Source organism: Labeo rohita, chromosome 15 (assembly GCF_022985175.1).
Source record: "Labeo rohita strain BAU-BD-2019 chromosome 15, IGBB_LRoh.1.0, whole genome shotgun sequence".
Lineage (NCBI taxonomy): Eukaryota > Metazoa > Chordata > Actinopteri > Cypriniformes > Cyprinidae > Labeo > Labeo rohita.
In genome coordinates, this window is record NC_066883.1 from 31550824 (window position 1) to 31569629 (window position 18806).

Below are 18806 nucleotides of genomic sequence, written 5' to 3' on the forward strand. Positions count from 1 at the left end.
GCAACAGGAAGTGAGATGTTGCACTCTGTAATGAACGCAACATTTTAGAAATATCAACAAGTGTTAAATAGGGTAGCAACATGCTAGAAACATGCTATAACATGTAGGCAACACTTAGCTAAGTGCTAAAGCATATTATTAATGCAATGAAACAGGAAGCTACAGTAACTCAGGCATGCAATGTCCAATCTGCCCCAAACTTAACAAGTTTGATAAGAGTCCTGGTCTGAACACATTTACATAACAATATTCAGTTATAGTCATAGCGCCACCTACTGTCAACAGGAAGTGATGTTTAACACTGTGATACACTATTAGCAACACACAAAAATAAGCCAGTGAGTGCTAAACTTGCTAAAAACACACTCAAACATGCTAGCAACACTTACTAAGTGCTAAAGCATCTTGTTAAAGCCATGAAACCGGAAGTTGTTGCAATTCCTGCAAACAATGTCCGATCTGCCCCAAACTTCATATGTTCGATAAGAGTCCTGGCCTGAACACATCTAAAGGCCAATATTCCATTACAATTATAGCGCCACCAGCTGGCAACAGGAAATGACTTGTCTTACACTAACTCAAGCATACCATGTTCAATCTGCACCAAACTTCATATGTTTGATAAAAGCGCTGACCTGAAGACGTCTACATGCCAATATTCAGTTATAGGCATAGCGCCACCAGGTGGCAGCATGAAGTTTGGCACATCTAAATGATTTTGATATATTCCTCCTAAATTTACTATGTTAAAAGCATAGTGCCCACCGTTCGCTGTTTCCCTAAAGCCACCGGTCGGTGGTGAGCCCGGGTGCGAGGGCCCGTTCATCGCTGCTTGCAGCTTTAATTTAAATTGTTTCCACTGAAAAATGCAAGTGATTGCGCTGGCGCCTATGTCCTTCAAAGCGGCTTTAGCTTTCACTTTTTGCATAAATGATTGGATACGCGCCTAAGAGCACACATTTATATAGGTTTAACGTTTATACTTTAACTGTTATATATATAGAGAGAGAGAAAGAGAGAGAGACAGAGAGAGAGACAGATTTTATTTTAGGCAAGTTGTAATGATTTGAGAAGGCGAAAATGATTTAATAGACTATGACCAGTCTTTCGCTGGCCGCTTGGTCTTTAAAAAACAAACATATTTAACAACAACTATACGAGCGTATGTGACGCTCAGTGGGTTCAGGTGTAGTGCACCCAAGATGGAGGTGTGTGCTTCCGGTAAGAGAAACAGGAGAGGGAATCCCAGTTTAACAGGTTTAATCAAAAGGATGTTTGTATATGTTACTTCACGAACGTGTGGTCTATAATAAACAGAAGAAATACAAAAGAAAACAGTTGTAAATATATCAGTAAACACAATATTCAGTTATTAAATAATATATATTAACATAAATGATTTAACTCTGTGCTGATTTTAAATAATTAAGTAAACAATGAAAAGCAGATTACACGATCAGTGTATGTTCAATTATTACAAGTGAGGAGCATGCAAAGTAATCAAATGCGACATTTTCAAACAATATTGAACAAACCGGGTGATACGTAACTAGTATGTGAACATAAACCTTCGTATTTGAATAGAAATACACTTATTTCAAGCTCAAAGTCCGACAAAAAACGAATAGTTTCACTTTCTGTTCCACTTTCGTTTGTGACGCAGTTTAAATTGCCTTACATTCACGAGCAAATATTGGCAATTCGGAGCAATCATAATAATTACAAAAGGCAGAATATATATGAAAAACTCAGCCGTAATCATTTACGCACTGGGAAAAAACATATACAAAGGTGATTAAACAGTCCAGCCAGCCTGATATGTAACCTGCCGCTGTCGAGTCAAAATGTCCGCTCCTAACTGAACTGCGTACGTTACGTGCCACACGGGGGCGTGGTTAGGGCTTTCTCCATAGACTGTAAAAAACATGGACGTTGTGTCCGTGACGTCACCCGTAGATTTCTGAAGAGCATTTTTGAAGCTCTTAGTGGGCGGGAGTCGGCCATCGCCATCTTGGAATCGCGTCATTGCACGTCACTCCCGGATAATCGAAAATGGGCAAATAGGCGGGACGTGGGTGGAGCTGGTTGCTGAAACCACGCCCGCCTAGCGCGACGGTGCTGACAGCAGCGGCAATCCACCTGTCACTTAAATGGCCACGCCCTAAATTATGCAGAACTTTAAGGCTTAATATAAATTAAACGGATGAGTTATAAAAAAAAAATCACCCCCCTCACAGTTGACATGAAGGGCAAAATTAGCTATATAGACCAAAATCACTTTTTGCACCAGGTTGTAAACATTTTTTTTTTCTGCTGTGAAGTTGGGCATTTTAACATGGGGAGTCTATGAGATTGACTCCCTTTTGCAGCCAGTCTCTAGCGGCCAGTCGATAAATTGCAGTTTTAGTCACTTCCGTGTTGGCTTCAAGAGGGAGACTTGGCTTTCTCACAACAACAACAACAACAAAAACCTTCAAACGTTTTTCTAAATTAACTTAATAAAAAACGAAATACAATCACTTTACCATTGCAAACAAAACTTCGGACAAAGGCCTGGCTAGGGCCTGAGCATCTCGGGCCAGGGCCGGGCTAGAGCCTACATTTGAAGACCCTGCAGGGCTCTAATGTCCCGATCTCAATAAAGTTTACAACGCTTTTGGTCCGTGAACTAGATCTTGCTCAGGACGCGCGCTGTCTGTGTAGTTTGGCAAAGATCTGAATGGATAGCCAAGAAAGTGCACAAATCTCAATCCCTTTCTAATCAACGAAGCTCTCTGAACTAGACAATGAATCTCTTATTTACATCACGTCTGCGCTATAGTCATGAGATGATTCACGAGTGCGCAAACCTGCACTTGAAAAAAACTATCACGTGCTTTTAGAAGTGAGTGAATTCTGACAAAACGTTTCTCATTGGCCATTGCGTGCAAGAAATCAACAGATATATCTGTGATTGGCTATACTGCTCAACGCTTGAAAAACACGTTGGATAGTTTGGCAGATCTTCAATTGCATTTAGCACAGTCCGGGGGACTTATATTTATTATATTTATGTATTATAATATTTTACTAGTTGGTAAAACAACAAAGCACTGACCAATGTGCTGTAAATGCAAAATTTTTTACTTAATCTTTTTAGTTGCAGTAAACATTTACTTTCATTTCAAAAACAAAAAAACATCTTTTATATTTATTTAGAGGGGGTGTACTCATTTATGCTGTGCAATATGATGCTTATATTTATTTATTATATGTTTATTATAATATTTTACTAGAGCACAGTTAAAACAACAAAGCACTGACCAATCTGCTGAACAATCATGCAAACAATTTTTCAAACAATCTTTTGCATTAATAGTGCAGTAAATATTTACTTTCATTTCATTAAAAAATATTACTGTAATTTTCTATAGGAGAAACCATGAAATGCACTGTTAGCAATGAAGAAAAAGTGTGGACCACCCCTTCAATACCTTATGGGAAAATTGCCATAGATGCTACTTGTGTAATATCTCAAGGTATGAGCAGTACACATCCATTTCTAATATTTAAAGTATCTATGCCATGCTACTCTCTGATTACAATTAGGTCATAAGCAAAATGTTGTTTTCTGAATTGTTAATCAATGATAAATTTATTTCAGACAAGACAAAAAAATACACTGTGTTCTGTTATAAGCAAAAAAAACCCATTTGCTGTGACACACCATGTGAGGTGTGCAATATCACTTTGCTCAATGCAACATGCGAAATGACAGGTAAGTGTAATACAAATACATTGTAAAGGATTATATACAAATATATAATTTCATATTACTGATTTTACCATACTTACAATACAGCCGTATAATTATAATTTACTTATATATATCTTACACTTTATTACAGGAGGAAAAGTTGGTGTGTGCAGTTTTGGTGTTGGTGACAATACAATGCTTGAGTTGTGCTTTAAGAAATCTTGTAAAAAGCCTAATGGCAAACCTTGCGTTTTTGAAAATGATGATAAGTGCTATATTAATTTGGGTATGTTATAGATTATATTTTCACTCATACTTTTTTATGACATCAAAGACACAATGAAAATAAAACATGGCACATGCACATAAATATTTATGTATGTGTGGGTGGGTGTGTCTTAATCTAAAAATGCAGAAAGTTTTGTGTAAGGGGTATGTTTAAGGGTAGAGATACAGCTGGGAATAGAAAATACAGTTTGTACAGTATAAAAACCATTACACCTATACAGAGTCCCCATAAAACATGGAAACCTGAGTGTGTGTGTATGCCATCATATTTTATTGTTAACATATAAATATTTCATTTTATTACTGTTATAATCATCTGTGTAAAGTAAAACAAACGTTGCATTGTCCACAACTGGCATGAAAAGCAACTGCTTATAGATAAACAGAAAACCTCACAATGTTTAATCAGTAGTTTTATGATTTGTACCACACATTTTTAAAGTTCATAATGTTTTTTTATTTACTTTTTCTTAATAATAAAGGGTCAGTGGATGAAATAAGACAAAGGCAAAAGCAAGGTATTTGAGACGCACATACATATACACTTCTTAGAGTTAACAGCTACTCTGTGTCTAATTACTGTTGCATGTATTCATATCAGCAGATCTCACTTGGTAATTAATAGCAAATGAGTTAGGCTGTGTTGTTTTTCTCTCTGATGTCTGGGTTGAGGGAAAAGGGCTTGTATGTGAAAAGTTGTATACTTTGCTCTTCTAAATCTTTTACTGTTTTCTTATCCTTTTGTATCTTCTGTACTGCATATTATTTTAAAACTGTGCTATCTGTTGAACCAGAACCCAGTGTAAGCAAACATCCAAGCACTGACAAGCACGCTGTGACAGCACGACATGCACACACAGGTAGTCTGATTGTATTTTATTCCAAATAATATAAAATAATGTAAATTTAGCCTTTTTTGTTAAGCAGTTGACTTGTTTGAGTCTATTTCCTGATTTTGTTTCCTCTCCATTCATTTTAGTACACACCAAAAAAAAAAGGGTCAAAAGGCTCTAAAAATTAGATTAACTGTAACGTGTTTTTTTTATTAATCTGAAACATATTTTATTAAACTAACAATGGGAATATTAATCAAAATATCACAATCTCATTACTAAAATGGCATTTGATTTTGTACTTACAGTGACTTTGAATAAAAATAAAAAATCAAACAACCTCAACAACCTGGACTGCAGTACTGCTGCTATTGTCTTATACATTTTTGTTGGTATTATCATTGCCATTGTCATTGTTGTTACTGTTGGCATTGCACACAATCTAAAAACTCAAAAGGTAAGTTTTATATTATATTATATTATATTATACAATTTATAAGACTAAAATTTGCTGCCATTTTATTCTGTTTTGTTTTTGTAAGCACTGTATTAGTATTAATGTTATTACATTAGTAGTAATTAGCGTAAATAAGTACAATTTTTAAAGGTAAAAAAGTCTCAGAGGATTTTTAAAGGTACAAAAAAAAAACTGTACTGTGTGATACTGTGTGAAACTATGCAATGTTATGTTTAAATCACTTAATGTATCTTATGTCTATAAAACCTTTCAAAGTACTTATCACATATCATTATAAGCTGGACACAGTGTTGCCTTTCTAATTGTGTGATTTAATTTTTAGTGCATCATATGCTGTTTAACTGATGGTAAGCATCTCTTTTCCAACCTTGTTTTCTCTGATTGTTGGGAAGTAATTGCATGACATTTAACTGTCACTCCCATTTTTAAACACAGACATAAAAATGCACTATCCAGACTTAAATTTTAATAATTCATGAATGAAAACATTTTGTAATATGAATTTAATGTACATTTTCCATGGTAATGCAATGTCTGATTTTAAAATGCCTTTCAAAGGATGAATTTTGAGATTTTAAGTTTTCAGTTGATATACGATTTCTTAAGATGTCTATTGCGTGATAGGGAAAAAGGCAACGAAGAAAATCTTTTGTGACAAAGTTAAGAACTACGTAGATTTTTTTACATTGCACTCTTGACATATATTAATCTATTACTTTTCCTACATAATCTGTAACACAAAAATATGGTAAAATATCTATTTAGGAGTCTTAGACCTTTCCAACGATGTATAGTTTGTCATGATTAGGATTTATTTGTAATATGGTGAAGTAAACTTAGGCGTCCCACAGAGGGGACGGTGACAGTTAAAGGGTTAAAAAACAAAATGTGTAAATTGATAAGATAAAGATTATCTCTGCATACCTGCAAACTCTGGACCAGTAAAAAACATAACTGATGCTGTAATTGTGCTGTATATTTTTATAGAATACCGAACCCCATCTGAAAATCGAAGAGATTGAATCTACATGTGCTAAATGAGATGCAGCAAAAAAGTGGAAACTATTATTAGTTGTGTGGAGTTTTCCATGGCATGATGAACAAATGATAAATACAATATACGGCATGGGAAAAGTTTGGAGAAAAAACTACTGAAAATTTGACCTATCATTATAGAAGACTGCAAAATGACAAATATATCTTGACTGGAAAGAAATAAGACTTGCTTTTAATGAAATTCTTAAGGGATTCTAATTTTAGCATACTTTTATGAGGAAAGTGAGATTGGTAAGTAATTTTAAATATTGAATAAGTGACTAATGTTAATTTTTTTTTAACTAATTTTACAAATCAATTTCTAAAGTTAAAACCATAACTTTAACTGAATATAAATAAATAAAACAATATGTACAGTATGTTCTATAAACTGTAAAAAAGAGCTGTAATCTTTTAACAACAAATTGAACATAGAAATTCAAGTTTATTTTTAGTGCTCTTCAAGATAAACATCTGTAGTTACTTTTGGGATGGGTATACCAAGGCAGAAACTGAAAAGCAAATGGGAAATCATTTGTGTAGTTGCTGTTCTAACATGCCACAAATTCCATCCGTTTTGATCAGGTCTGTGTTTGTGTACTCGTCATCTATCAGATTTTGTCCCTCCTGTCATTCATTGTTGAACTTCTTTCCTGTTCCTGTTATATATATATATATATATATATATATATATATATATATATATTTATTTTTTTTTTTTCTTTTCTGTAATTGGGGTTAAAAAATAAATTTCCTTTATTTGCTTGCACTTAATACATTCCCCAATTACAGCTTACCTGGCATCTGTCCCAACTTTTCTGGAACTGGGGTTGTAGAAAGATGGGAAACATATGCTCATTATTTTCAAAATAGTTATTATTTTAGTGCTGTCCTGATTTATAAATTTGTTATAATCAATTAAACTTCAAATCTTGCTTTTCTTGTCAGTGTGGTGTGCCAGCTCTAATAAAAATAAGAAATGTTTCTTAAGCAACAATTAGCATGCTTTCTAAAAAATCATGTGACACTGAAAGCTGGAGTAATGAAACTTATGAGAGGAAAACACATTTTAAAAAAATATTAAAATAGAAAGCTTTTTTTTTTCCCAAATGGTAGATTTACTGTTTTTACTATTTTTTTTTTTTTTTTAAAAAAAGGCAACTTTTTTTTATTAATCCATTAACAAATCTTACTGACCTTTTTTAATAGTAGTGTATATTATAGACTATATTTGTAACGCCACGCCAGCAGAGGGAGCCCTCACCCACTGACTGACTGTTGCTGCTCTCTCTGCTGCTTCATTGGTAACTTCCTGTTTGGTGGCAATAAAAGGAGGCCATTTTCAAACAGGAAGCTGTGAAGTATTGTTTTGCTATAGCGGACTCTACCAAGCGTTTTCCTGTTCTCTTTGCCCTGTATTGTTATTTGCCTCGGTTTTGGTTTCTTTGTCATAGTTTTGTCTTTGTTTTTGCCACAGTTTTGTCTAGTTCTTTGCCATAGTTTTTGCCAAGTTTCACAGCCCTGTTCATTTGTCACTTTGGACTGCTCACTCTGGTTTTTTGACATTCTGCCTGTTTTGTGGATTACGCTATTGTTTTGCCCTGGATGTACTGCCTTGTTTGGATATCGACCCTGCCTGTCTTGACTACGATCTGTTTAATAAAGCTTGCAAGTGGATCTTACACGCTTCCCACGAGTCTGTGTTACAATATTTTATTTATAATTGTACGAAAGCCTGTCCCAGGAACTAAAGTTGTTGTCCATACGGACTGATTTAGTGTGACACAGAAAGACCGTTCGGTGAAAGCTCATCTATACACGTCTCTGTCTATGTTCTGTATAATGCGTTTTATGCCTTAATGTAAGTATATCTGCATGTGTATGTTAATTTAGTATACTTTGTTATTGATCCCCCACGATTGTTTTCGGTTAAAATATACAAGTTTTGAGCGCTGTAGCGGCCGTAATTTGCCGCGAGAGAAACCCGCTAATTAGCGTTAGCATCGGCTGGATTATTATACTGCGTCACAGTTGTGTTTACATTAATAATGCGTCATTGCACAGCTATATTATGCCTATTTGCATTGGATAGGTTGCTATTATTGTTAAGGATGCAGACTTGATTGTTTAATCAGTGTTTATTTGCATATGTTTGATTTAATGTGAATGTGTAAATGGTTTTCAGAATATGGTTGTGATTATATTTCTTTATTGTTCCTTTAGACTATTAATACAGATATCACTGTCAGAGAATAATTGGTGCAGATGACAACCCAAAGACTGTTCAATAAATGCATCTTTGTGAAGAATCTCTTCTCCAATCCCTGATTCTCTTACCGGAATCCTGTCCATATTTGGCCGCCTCAACCAGTGTAATATAGAGTTGTTGCGTGACTCTGCTACAAAAGGTGGTGCTTCGAGCCGGATGAGAGCAGTATTGAACCAATATGGACAAAGCACAAGGTGACGCATCTGAGACATCGTCCAGACCTCGACGCAAGACGAATCTGCCTACCCATCTGGATGATTACGATGTTGGCTACCAACCTGCAGGTGACCCTCCTCCAAAAGCTTCCTCTCACTGTCCTAGTCAGCCCCGAAGCAGCTCAAGGAAAACGTCTCACAGCGGTGTCAGCTTTCACTCCAGGACGAGTAGGCGTTCCATTACTTCCGCGGGTGTCTATGTCCCACCAGAGCCAGAGTTCTCTTAAGCCATTTGAAACTTTCCAGTGCTCATCAGCTAGCTAAAGCCTTCATGTATCACCCCCAGCCTTACACTGCTGCTTTGCAGGCACTTCAAGACAAGTATGGACAGCCAAGACAGCTCGTTCAGTCTGAGTTGGGTGCCATCCTCAGCACCCCGCCTCTTAAATTGGGTGATGCTAATGCCTTTGACTCATTTGCACTGTCAGTACAGTCCTTAGTGGGTATGCTGAGAACTCTTGAGGGCCAGAATGGTTATGAGCTTTTGTGTGGCTCACATGTGGACCGTCTCTTGAGTAAACTGCCACCAGCCTATCGCGACAGTTTTGTTGAATACTGCTTAAGTAGAGAAATTCTCCAGACGGGCACCGACAAGATGTACACACTCCCTGATTTTGCAGAATGGCTCCAGATCAAGTCTCAAGTGAAACGGATCTCCAGCAGAGCTGCGGCTATGTTCCAGAGTGAGACTCCAAAGGCCTTTGGTCGAGCTAGAGGAGCACCTCATCCCAGAGAGCATTCAAGGCCAGTTCTCCTGACACGTGAGAGTGTAGCTAAGACTCCTGATCCGACACCCCCTAAATCCAGCTTCAAGCCCAAGCCATACTGTCCCCATTGTGACAACAGGGATCACTACCTCAACTCTTGCGAGACTTTCAAGAAGTTGACGAATGCCCAGATTGTAGCTTGGATTAAAGATGGTAAGCGCTGCTGGAGATGTGGACGGTTCCATGCTGTAGAGTCTTGTAACCTCAAACGGCCATGTAAAATATGTAAAGAGCTACATCTTACAGTTCTTCATGATTCCATCAGTGACACCACCAGAGCTGTCCTCACTGTCAGCCTCCCATCTACCCAGATTTACTTGGACAGACCGAACCGTACACCCAGAGTCATGCTGAAGGTCGTCAAGGTCCTCCTCCACAATGGACCCCGCACAATGGAGGCACATGCCGTTCTCGACGATGGGTCAGAGAGAACACTTGTGCTTTCCCCAGTTGTGCAGCAGCTCAAGCTTACCTGTACCCCAGAGTTACTCCATCTACAGACTGTCCGACAATGTCACACAGAACTTGAAGGGTCGTCTGTTTCCTTTGAGGTCTCATCAGTCACCAAGCCCACAAAGAGGTTCACGGTCCCCAGTGCCTTCACTGCGACCGGTCTGAGTCTGGCAGAACATAACTATCCAGTGGCTGCACTTCAACGAGCTTACCGTCATCTGAGAGATCTTCCTCTTCCCCCTGTTGACAGAGTCAAACCACTACTCCTGATTGGTTCTGACATGCCGCACCTCTTAATGCCGATACAGCCTGTGTGCCGAGGCCCAGAAGGCGGACCGATAGCCATCAGAACACAACTAGGATGGTCTCTTCAAGGTCCAATGAGCCCCAAGCAGCCTTCACGGTGTTATCAGCAGTGCCTTCACATTACCACTGCTCAGCCCCATGATGAGCTGATTCGGCACGTTGAACGACTCTGGTTGGTCGACACCCTCCCATACAACGAGAGAATGGTCACCAGGTCCAAGCAAGACAAAGACACTCTCGCCATGCTCCAGAACGCCATCACAAGAGTGGACGTAGATGGTGTTCAACGTTATGCCACACCTTTGCTCCAACGCATGCCCATGACCATACTCCATGCTGGAAAGGAGGCTGTTCTTCCCAGTCTTCGAAGTACTGAGCGCAGACTGGCACGAGATCACGAACGAGCCAAAGCCTACTGCACTGAAATCCATAAGCTGGAGTCTGCTGGATATGTAGCCAAGATTACCACAGAGGAAGCACACAATACTTCAGAGTCCTGGTTCATTCCGCACCACATGGTGCATCACAATGGTAAGGACAGGATTGTCTTTAACTGTTCCTTTCAACATCAGGGGCAGTCCTTAAACAGCCAGTTACTTGCTGGTCCGATGCTGGGTCCATCATTGTTAGGTGTGCTTCTGAGGTTCCGACAGCACACCGTGGCCGTGAGTGGGGACATAAAGGGTATGTTCCACCAGGTACGCTTGCTCCCCACAGACAAGCCCGTGCTGAGGTTCCTTTGGCGGTGCTAAGGAGGTGGTTGATGGACTTCGTCAACTGTTGTCTGAGGGAGGCTTTGACATAAGACAGTGGGCCTGCAACGTCCCCTCCGTCATTGAACATCTTCCCGCAGAAGCCCGATCTGCTAACAGTGAACTGTGGTTGACCAAAGCCAGTACAGAACTACAAGAACCCACTCTAGGTCACTCTGAGCTATAATTTGCGCTCAACCGAGCCCCTAGAGCCAACCATGAGAAATATGTAGAAGACCTTGGCCAGCCAGTATGACCCGTTGGGGTATATTATCCCGTTTACCACCCGGGCTAAGGTTCTCATCCAAGATCTCTGGAAGCAGAATCTGGGCTGGGATGATCCGATAACACCTCTACAGCTAAGAGAGCAGTGGCTAATCTGGATAAGAGAGATTCCGAATCTCCTTCAGCTGCAATTCCCTCGACCTTATGCGCCAGCTTGTGCTGATCACTTTCGTTCCATCCGAGAACTCCACATCTTCTGCGACGCATCAGAAAGGGCATACGGCTCAGTCGCAATAATATATAGGCCTATTTTAAATATAGGCCTATTTTAAAGCATAATATATAGGCCTATTTTAAAAGCATGCATTTTAACCCAGATATAACAGCCTAAATTAGCCCATATATTTTTTTAAATATGTCATACCCCATGACATTCATCACATATTTAATTTAACTGGACTTTAATATCATTATCATTAGTTTTAGAACCCACATATAAACTAGGCTATATTTGTGTGCTTTGAATAAACTCTTAAAAGAGTTTATTCAACCAATCAGCAAACAAAAAGCTTTAATATTAATTTTTCTAAACAAGAAAAAGCATCTCATGCTTTGTCGTATAAATGCTTGCTATTGCTTTGAAAGGAAGTTCGGCGGCTGCGCTACAGAAAGCCAAGCAAACACTGAAGTAAAAAGTCGTTGCTAAGGAAATGACTAGACATTGTCTAGTCTAGAAGCAGGAGTGTTAGTGTAAACTAGCAGCTAAATAAAAGGTTATTGCGACTTGTTATCTCACAATTTTGATTTTTTCCTCAGAATTGCGTGATACAAACTTGCAATTCTGACTTTTTGTCTCAGAACTGTGAGATATAAACTCACAATTGCGAGTTATAAAGTGACAGTTCTGAGAAATAAAGTCAGAATTGCATGATATAAACTTGCAATTCTGAGAAATAAAGTCGCACTTACATTATATAAATTCGCAATTGCGAGTTATAAAGTCATAATTCCGCACTGAGAAAAATGGCTCAGTGGAGTTGTAATTGTAACAAGAGAATAATATTTTCAACAAATAAAACTATGTATGGTGATTTACTTTGAACATTTGAGTAACATACTTAATTTCAATTTGTTGCAAACACGTCATGCGGTCTTCGGGGTCTTTTTGACCCGCAAATGACTTTCGCTTAATTTTTAAAAAATGTTCTCTTTGTCGAAATGACATGAAACTTCCTGACCCTGTCAGCACTATCTAGATCTACAAATAAAAAAAAAAATGGAGTGGTATCTTGATTTTATGTTAGTGTTAAAAAAAAAAGTTACATTCATGGTCTTTGGGGTCTCTAGAGACCCCATGCAACAAAATTTAATTTTGTAACAAAGTAATAGTTTTTTTTTTTTAAACAAATATTTTTTTCCTGTTTATTAATGTTTTTACTACATTTGTGCCATTTTTGGAGCATTTATTATATATTTTTAAATTTATATAAATTAATAAATACATATTTTTTTATTAGGTTTTTATACAAACAGCTTTTTGTGTAAAATTCACTTTATAAAAGACCCACATTTTTAACTTTCATTCATGGGGATAACATGGATAATTTGACATGGTTTGGTGTAAGATTTTTGCCCATCATTTGTAAAATGCCCTTTTAAAAATAAAAAATTTTCATTTTTACCAGTAGATGGCTACAGAGCTCCACTGTTTACTATGTGCTATTTGACCAACTAAAAGATATCTTTTTACAAGTTTTTTCAGTTGGATTGATATCTACATATAATAAAGTCACAATTATAACAATAAAATTACTTTTTGTCAAAGTTTAATATTTTTTGTACTGAAAAAATCAGTTTTTCAATGTTGATTCAAAATTCATCCATTCAAAGTTTATCAATTCATCCATTACTTTGACAAATATATTTTATAATTCCGAGTATGGGTCACCATACTTGGCCACACATCACATCCTTTCCTTTCCCACTGAAAAACTTGAAAAAACGATGACTTTCAGTTAGTCAAATAGCACATAGTAAATAGTGGAGCTCTGCAGCCATCTACTGGTAAAAATTATATTTTTTTTATTTTTAAACAGGCATTTTCCAAATGATGGGCAAAAATCTTACACCAAACCATGTCAAATGGTCCATGTTATACCATGAATGAAAGTTAAAAATGTGGGTCTTTCATAAAGTGAATTTTACACAAAAAGCTGTTTTTGTATAAAAACCTATTTTTTTTTTTTATATTTATTTATTAATTTATATATATTTAAAAAATCATAATAAATCCTCCGAAAATGGCACAAATGTAGTAAAAACATTAATGAACAGAAAAAATATTATTTTTTTTTTTTTTTAGAAAAAAACTATTATTTTGTTACAAAATTAAATTTTGTTGCGTGGGGTAAAAAAAGACCCCAAAGACCATGAGTGTACAACCCTACGCGAGGACCGCACAAGGTTAAATGTTGTATGTATAGTATTGAGTAATCTTTACAAATTTTTTTGGATGTGTGCCTTTAAGAGATCTATTTAAGTAAAATGTACTTAAAAGACTAACAGGTGGATTACGCTGCTAACGCGATTTTAACTAAGGCCATTTTAACTAAGGCCATTTTGAATTTTCGGTTCAATGGGTGAGAAGGACTGCATTTTTCTCCATGCTATCAACCCAAAAGGCGCTTGAAGGTAGGAATTAAATCACATATGAGCAGATTAATTGTCAAATCCTTTAAATATAAGCAAGTATGCAATAATAAAGCAAAATGTTTGATTTATACTTTATTTGCTGGTTCATACGTACTCCTGCATTTAGCCTTGAAGCTAAAATCGGCTAACGTTTTTTATTTTCTTTATCAACACTTTAAGTAATATACTTTTTTTTAGCGTTTTTATTAACTCAGTATTAAACATGTGAGTTATATAGTAATGGATTGGGGTTTACGGCTGTAATTTTGTTAGATACTGCTTGTTATTAAACTGTTTTCCTTAATTATCTGTTGAAATACAATGAAATATGTCTTTAAAAGTAGTTTCGTAAGCGTTTAACGCTACAAAATGACTGAACAGTCAGAGTGAGAAGAGATGTTTCAGTGTCAGAGTTTGGCTAACATTATACAGGACATTGGGGAAAGTGCCAAACTTTAAGTGTCTCCTTTAGAAGTTTGCAAGAATAATAATAGGCAAAAATATTTACAAAATACAAACTCTGTCTTAAAAGCTTCTTGTCTCATGAACATTGTGTTACGTTCTGTAATAACAGGTTGTGGAGTGCCTGTGATTAATGGACAGAATGCCATCTCTGGTTCTTGGCCCTGGCAGGTCTCTCTTCAGGTAACTGTCAATTAACACTCTGTACTGTTTTCAACCACATTTCATTTTAAGTGTAAATTTTATGTTTTCAATGCTTTTACCTTTGAAACAGCTACCCACTGGTTTCCACTTCTGCGGAGGATCCCTGATCAACCAGAACTGGGTTCTCACTGCTGCCCACTGCCGTGTCGTGTAGGAGTCTTCAACCTGACAAACATCACCTACAGTAGTGGTTAAGAGATGCTGTTGATTGTTTTGTCTTTATCTCTCTTTTTAGGGTTGGCTATCACCGTGTCATTCTTGGAGAGCATGATCGTGGCTCCAATGCTGAACCCATCCAGACCAAACTAGTTTCTAAGGTAACAATGTATTTTATGACGATACAAATGCTGATTATGTTGCATTTTAAGTGTCCAATAACTGATAAAAGTGATTTTCTACAACAACAAAACTTTACTATTATTAGTAGTATTACAGTATATGTGTACTTTTAAAAGTTGCCAAAACAAACTATTAGTATATTCATGCATTTAATATTCAGCATAGAAAAGAAAATATCATACAACAATCTCAGTGCAAAGTGTATAATAAAACATGCATGAAAGGGTTAAAATGGCACCAGAAATGAAGAATGCTCTTTTATAAAGTCAGCCTTCACTAGTAACTGTTTATCCATTGTTTCTGTATGTGCAGGTCATCACCCATCCGCTCTACAGCAGCAAGCCTACCAACAATGACACTGCGTTATTGAAACTGGCATCTCCAGTCACATATACTCCCCGTATCTCTCCTGTATGTTTGGCTCCATCAGCCATCAACATCCTGCCTGGAACCCGCTGCTTCACCACTGGCTGGGGCCAAACTGCCACAACATGTAAGTCTTCTTGCTCAGTTATTTGTTCACATGACTCTGAACAGGCTGTCTAGTCATTTTCTCTCTCTCTCTCTCTCTTAGCAAGTCCTATGATCCTGCAGCAAACAGGCATCCCCATCACAAGTCCTGCTGTGTGCAGACAGATCTGGGGTCAGAGCAAAATCACTGATGCCATGATTTGTGCTGGAGGATCTGGATCATCATCTTGCCAGGTATGTGAAGATAGATCAAAACAACCACATTTCCATATCAGTGTTGCTGCTGTTAAATATTAAATGTGTGTTTTCCACAGGGTGATTCTGGTGGTCCTCTGGTGTGTAAGAGATCAGGGGTCTGGACTCTGGTGGGCGCTGTGTCCTAGGGAACCAGCACTTGTGACACCCGTTATCCAGTAGTCTACGCCCGCATCTCCCAGCTACGCTCCTGGATCGACAGGACTATCGCTTCAAATTAGAGCAGAAGTTGGAGTATTTACCCTCCTGAAGAGACAAAAACACATTTTCATCATTAATATGTACTACAGATGATTGACTATGAGTTTGTTTATGAGTTTGGGTCTTTTCATGGGCGTAAATTTCATTTAACAGTAGGGGGGGACAATAAATATAAAATTTCTCATGAGCAATTTTTGAAGGGGACACAAATAATACAGTCAAATTGTACTTATAAAGATATGTCCCCACAGTGAAAAACTTTGCTTCTATCACTATTATTGTAGCATGGAGACTGCGCCATTATGGTTATTTTCAAAGTTTTTCTCAGGTTCAATGACAAAGCAGATTTTTCTTCAAAACTATTTATTGCATTGTTTGTTATGTTGTTTACAGTCAAGCCATCAACATACAATAAAATTTAAACATGACTGTTATTGTGAAAAAGATATATAAAATAAGTAATGTTTTGTAACAAAATCAATTATTAAATAATATGGTAATTCAAATTGCTTTACATAAAGAAAGTAAAACTATCATAAAAAAATAATCACAACAATAAAAACAAGGAATTAAAAAGAGGTTTAAAATTGTATTTAAAATTAATTAAGACACTTAGAACAGAATAGATATTGATTATACAAAAAAATACAGTGGGGTCAGTTCGGACGTAGCACAGTGCTCATTTAGTAAATGCACAGCTAAACAATATGCTAATTGTGGTCGTTAATGTTAAGTTAACATTATGCCAAGTCGTCACAAATAAAACAATGCATGGGAAATGGCTTTGTCGTGTTAGTTGTAGTGCACTATGCAACAAGCTATTGTAAACAAGCTAACGTTAACTAGATAAGTAATAATTTAATCGCTAATATAGCAGATTCATGGAAAATTACATCGGTAATCAGCATTTTTGCCGCAGCTAATTTATGAATGAGTCTGCATCAACTACATTAAAGAGAATCGCTTTATTTAAAGTGAATAAAATACCCTACTTACTGGAGTTCAACATTAATTGAGCCGCAGCCACACACCTGACTTTAACTGGGAAAGCAGGCAGTGGGCCAAACCACTGTGAGGAAGGGGAGGGGGAACTCAGCTGTTTCTAAATGCATTTTGTCGGGGTTTTTTTTTCTACTTACACAAGTCTTTTGGGTCTTGGGTCAATCTGTTTCGATTCGTTTTTATTACATAAACACAATGAAATGCAAAAATGATAATGAAGAGTGTTATTATTTATCTGACTTAAAACACAAGTTACCATAACCCACAACAGAATTAAATATAAAATGTTTTCCAGTTTAATTTGCAATAAAAAACAAACTGTGTTCCACTTTCACAGTAACAAATGACAACAGTTCTACAAACTTAGAAACAAATCGGAATGATCAGATGTTCTCATATGTACACACAAATTATTTCACAAATTATTTGTTAATGGTAATCAAATGCAAACTTTTGTAGGCATGCCAAGATGATACAGACCAACCTTTTTTTTTTTTTTTTTCTCTATCCATGGTCCCGAAATACGTGTGGCATCTTGTATCAGAAGCAAAAAATGGATAAGAACCTAGATGCAAAATTGACAGAAACTGTTGAAACAGTTCTGCTGAAATGGTTCTATTAGAATCAGAGTATGTGAGCGGAGTGGAGTGGGAGCGGAGCGCGGAGTGGAGCGGTGTGATTTTTAATAGAGTGAGGAGCGGAAATTTTAAAAGTCGGAGCGTTGTGGTTTTTACTCGCTCCAAGAGCGCTCCACTACCGCTCCATCACGAGTACAATTCATGACAACGACCCAAAATATAACTGAATATATAGCAAGAATTCATGTGTTAAACATAGCCTATTTAGCTAGCTTGATAGAGATGGATAACTCAAATCAGAAAGAATGTGAAAACTAGGATGACGTCAATGGACGAGCATAAAGTTATAGTTTTCAATGAATTAGTTTGTTCTTTCAAGATATTTAATATTTTCAAGTGAAAGCGTGATTTAAACAAGTACAACACTTATTCACGCAATTGCTCTCTCAATAATATCCGATTTCGAATGAGAAGAAATCTATAAGAAATGCAGCGATCTGTACGTAAAATAACTGACGAAACGTATTGTTATTATTATTATTATTATTATTTTTTTTATCACAAACATTTGCACTGCAAAAAGCAGCAATTATACCTTTTAATGCTGACTGACAACGTTAGCTTGGCATGAGGAAAAAAGTTTGCGCACTAGTGTTCCAATAAGCCACTTTAAAACTACACTTTCGTTTTATTTCTGTTATTTTCTTCTTTTAATATACGTTATGAACAGAACTGTGGTATTTCAAACATACTGATATAGTTTAGACGCGGAGCGAAGGCGGAGCGGTGTTTCTGGTATCAGTGAGCGAGGAGTGGAGCGGGAGCGGGAAACGGTGAACCCGGAGCGGAGCTGGAGCGGAGCGGTTATAAAATGCACGGAGCGCGGAGGGGAAATTGTTGTCGCTCCACTCCGCTCACATACTCTGATTAGAATGCAACAAACACTGGCATATAAAGGCATTCACATCATGTTTTTATTTTATGTTAAATAATTCAGATTGCTAACAGATTTACAGGGTTTAAAGCACAAAAAAAAAAAAAAAAAAAAAAAAAATCTGAGCCTGAACTTTTTTCCAGGGGTGGTCAAATACACAGGTTTATTTGGCAAACAAAAAAAAAAACGTCTTGCAGATGTAAATGCAGACATCAAACAGACGTCTCCGTGATGTACCCTGATAGCACATATACATTATGGAGACGTCTATTTGAAGACATATTTTTTAGAGGGTTTACTCATCTTCAGTAC

At 36.9% G+C, this 18806-nt stretch overlaps 3 protein-coding genes across 3 annotated transcripts in view; 2 read left to right on the top strand and 1 right to left on the bottom strand.

The window, feature by feature from the left end:
- LOC127177656 (uncharacterized) overlaps positions 1 to 6989 on the top strand; it is a 116825-nt gene extending 109836 nt beyond the window's left edge. Inside the window, exons 4-11 of the mRNA XM_051130049.1 lie at positions 3414 to 3518; positions 3644 to 3757; positions 3888 to 4022; positions 4507 to 4542; positions 4819 to 4884; positions 5166 to 5314; positions 5658 to 5682; positions 6323 to 6989. Coding sequence (XP_050986006.1) covers positions 3414 to 3518; positions 3644 to 3757; positions 3888 to 4022; positions 4507 to 4542; positions 4819 to 4884; positions 5166 to 5314; positions 5658 to 5682; positions 6323 to 6357 — 665 coding nt within the window. The 3' untranslated portion in view covers positions 6358 to 6989. The remainder of the gene's footprint in view (positions 1 to 3413; positions 3519 to 3643; positions 3758 to 3887; positions 4023 to 4506; positions 4543 to 4818; positions 4885 to 5165; positions 5315 to 5657; positions 5683 to 6322) is intronic.
- Positions 1 to 14857, bottom strand: part of LOC127177659 (uncharacterized) — a 128300-nt gene extending 113443 nt beyond the window's left edge. The window contains exon 1 of the mRNA XM_051130052.1: positions 14774 to 14857. The gene's annotated coding sequence lies outside the window, so the exon portion shown is untranslated. The remainder of the gene's footprint in view (positions 1 to 14773) is intronic.
- Positions 14473 to 16511, top strand: LOC127177658 (chymotrypsin-like protease CTRL-1). The gene is made up of 6 exons (XM_051130051.1): positions 14473 to 14693; positions 14785 to 14864; positions 14950 to 15031; positions 15366 to 15546; positions 15628 to 15758; positions 15839 to 16511. The coding sequence occupies exons 1-6, from the start codon at positions 14592 to 14594 to the stop codon at positions 15905 to 15907; spliced, it is 645 nt and encodes a 214-aa protein (XP_050986008.1). The 5' UTR covers positions 14473 to 14591; the 3' UTR covers positions 15908 to 16511.
- The last annotated feature ends 2295 nt before the right edge of the window (positions 16512 to 18806 follow it).

Excerpts from the sequence above, each read along its gene's own strand:
- LOC127177658 (XM_051130051.1), top strand. The coding sequence starts at position 14,592 with ATGAACATTGTGTTACGTTCTGTAATAACAGGTTGTGGAGTGCCTGTG. Across the intron at positions 14,865-14,949 it reads GCTGCCCACTGCCGTGTCGT|GGTTGGCTATCACCGTGTCA; the intron begins GTAGGAGTCTTC and ends CTCTCTTTTTAG. Across the intron at positions 15,032-15,365 it reads AGACCAAACTAGTTTCTAAG|GTCATCACCCATCCGCTCTA; the intron begins GTAACAATGTAT and ends CTGTATGTGCAG.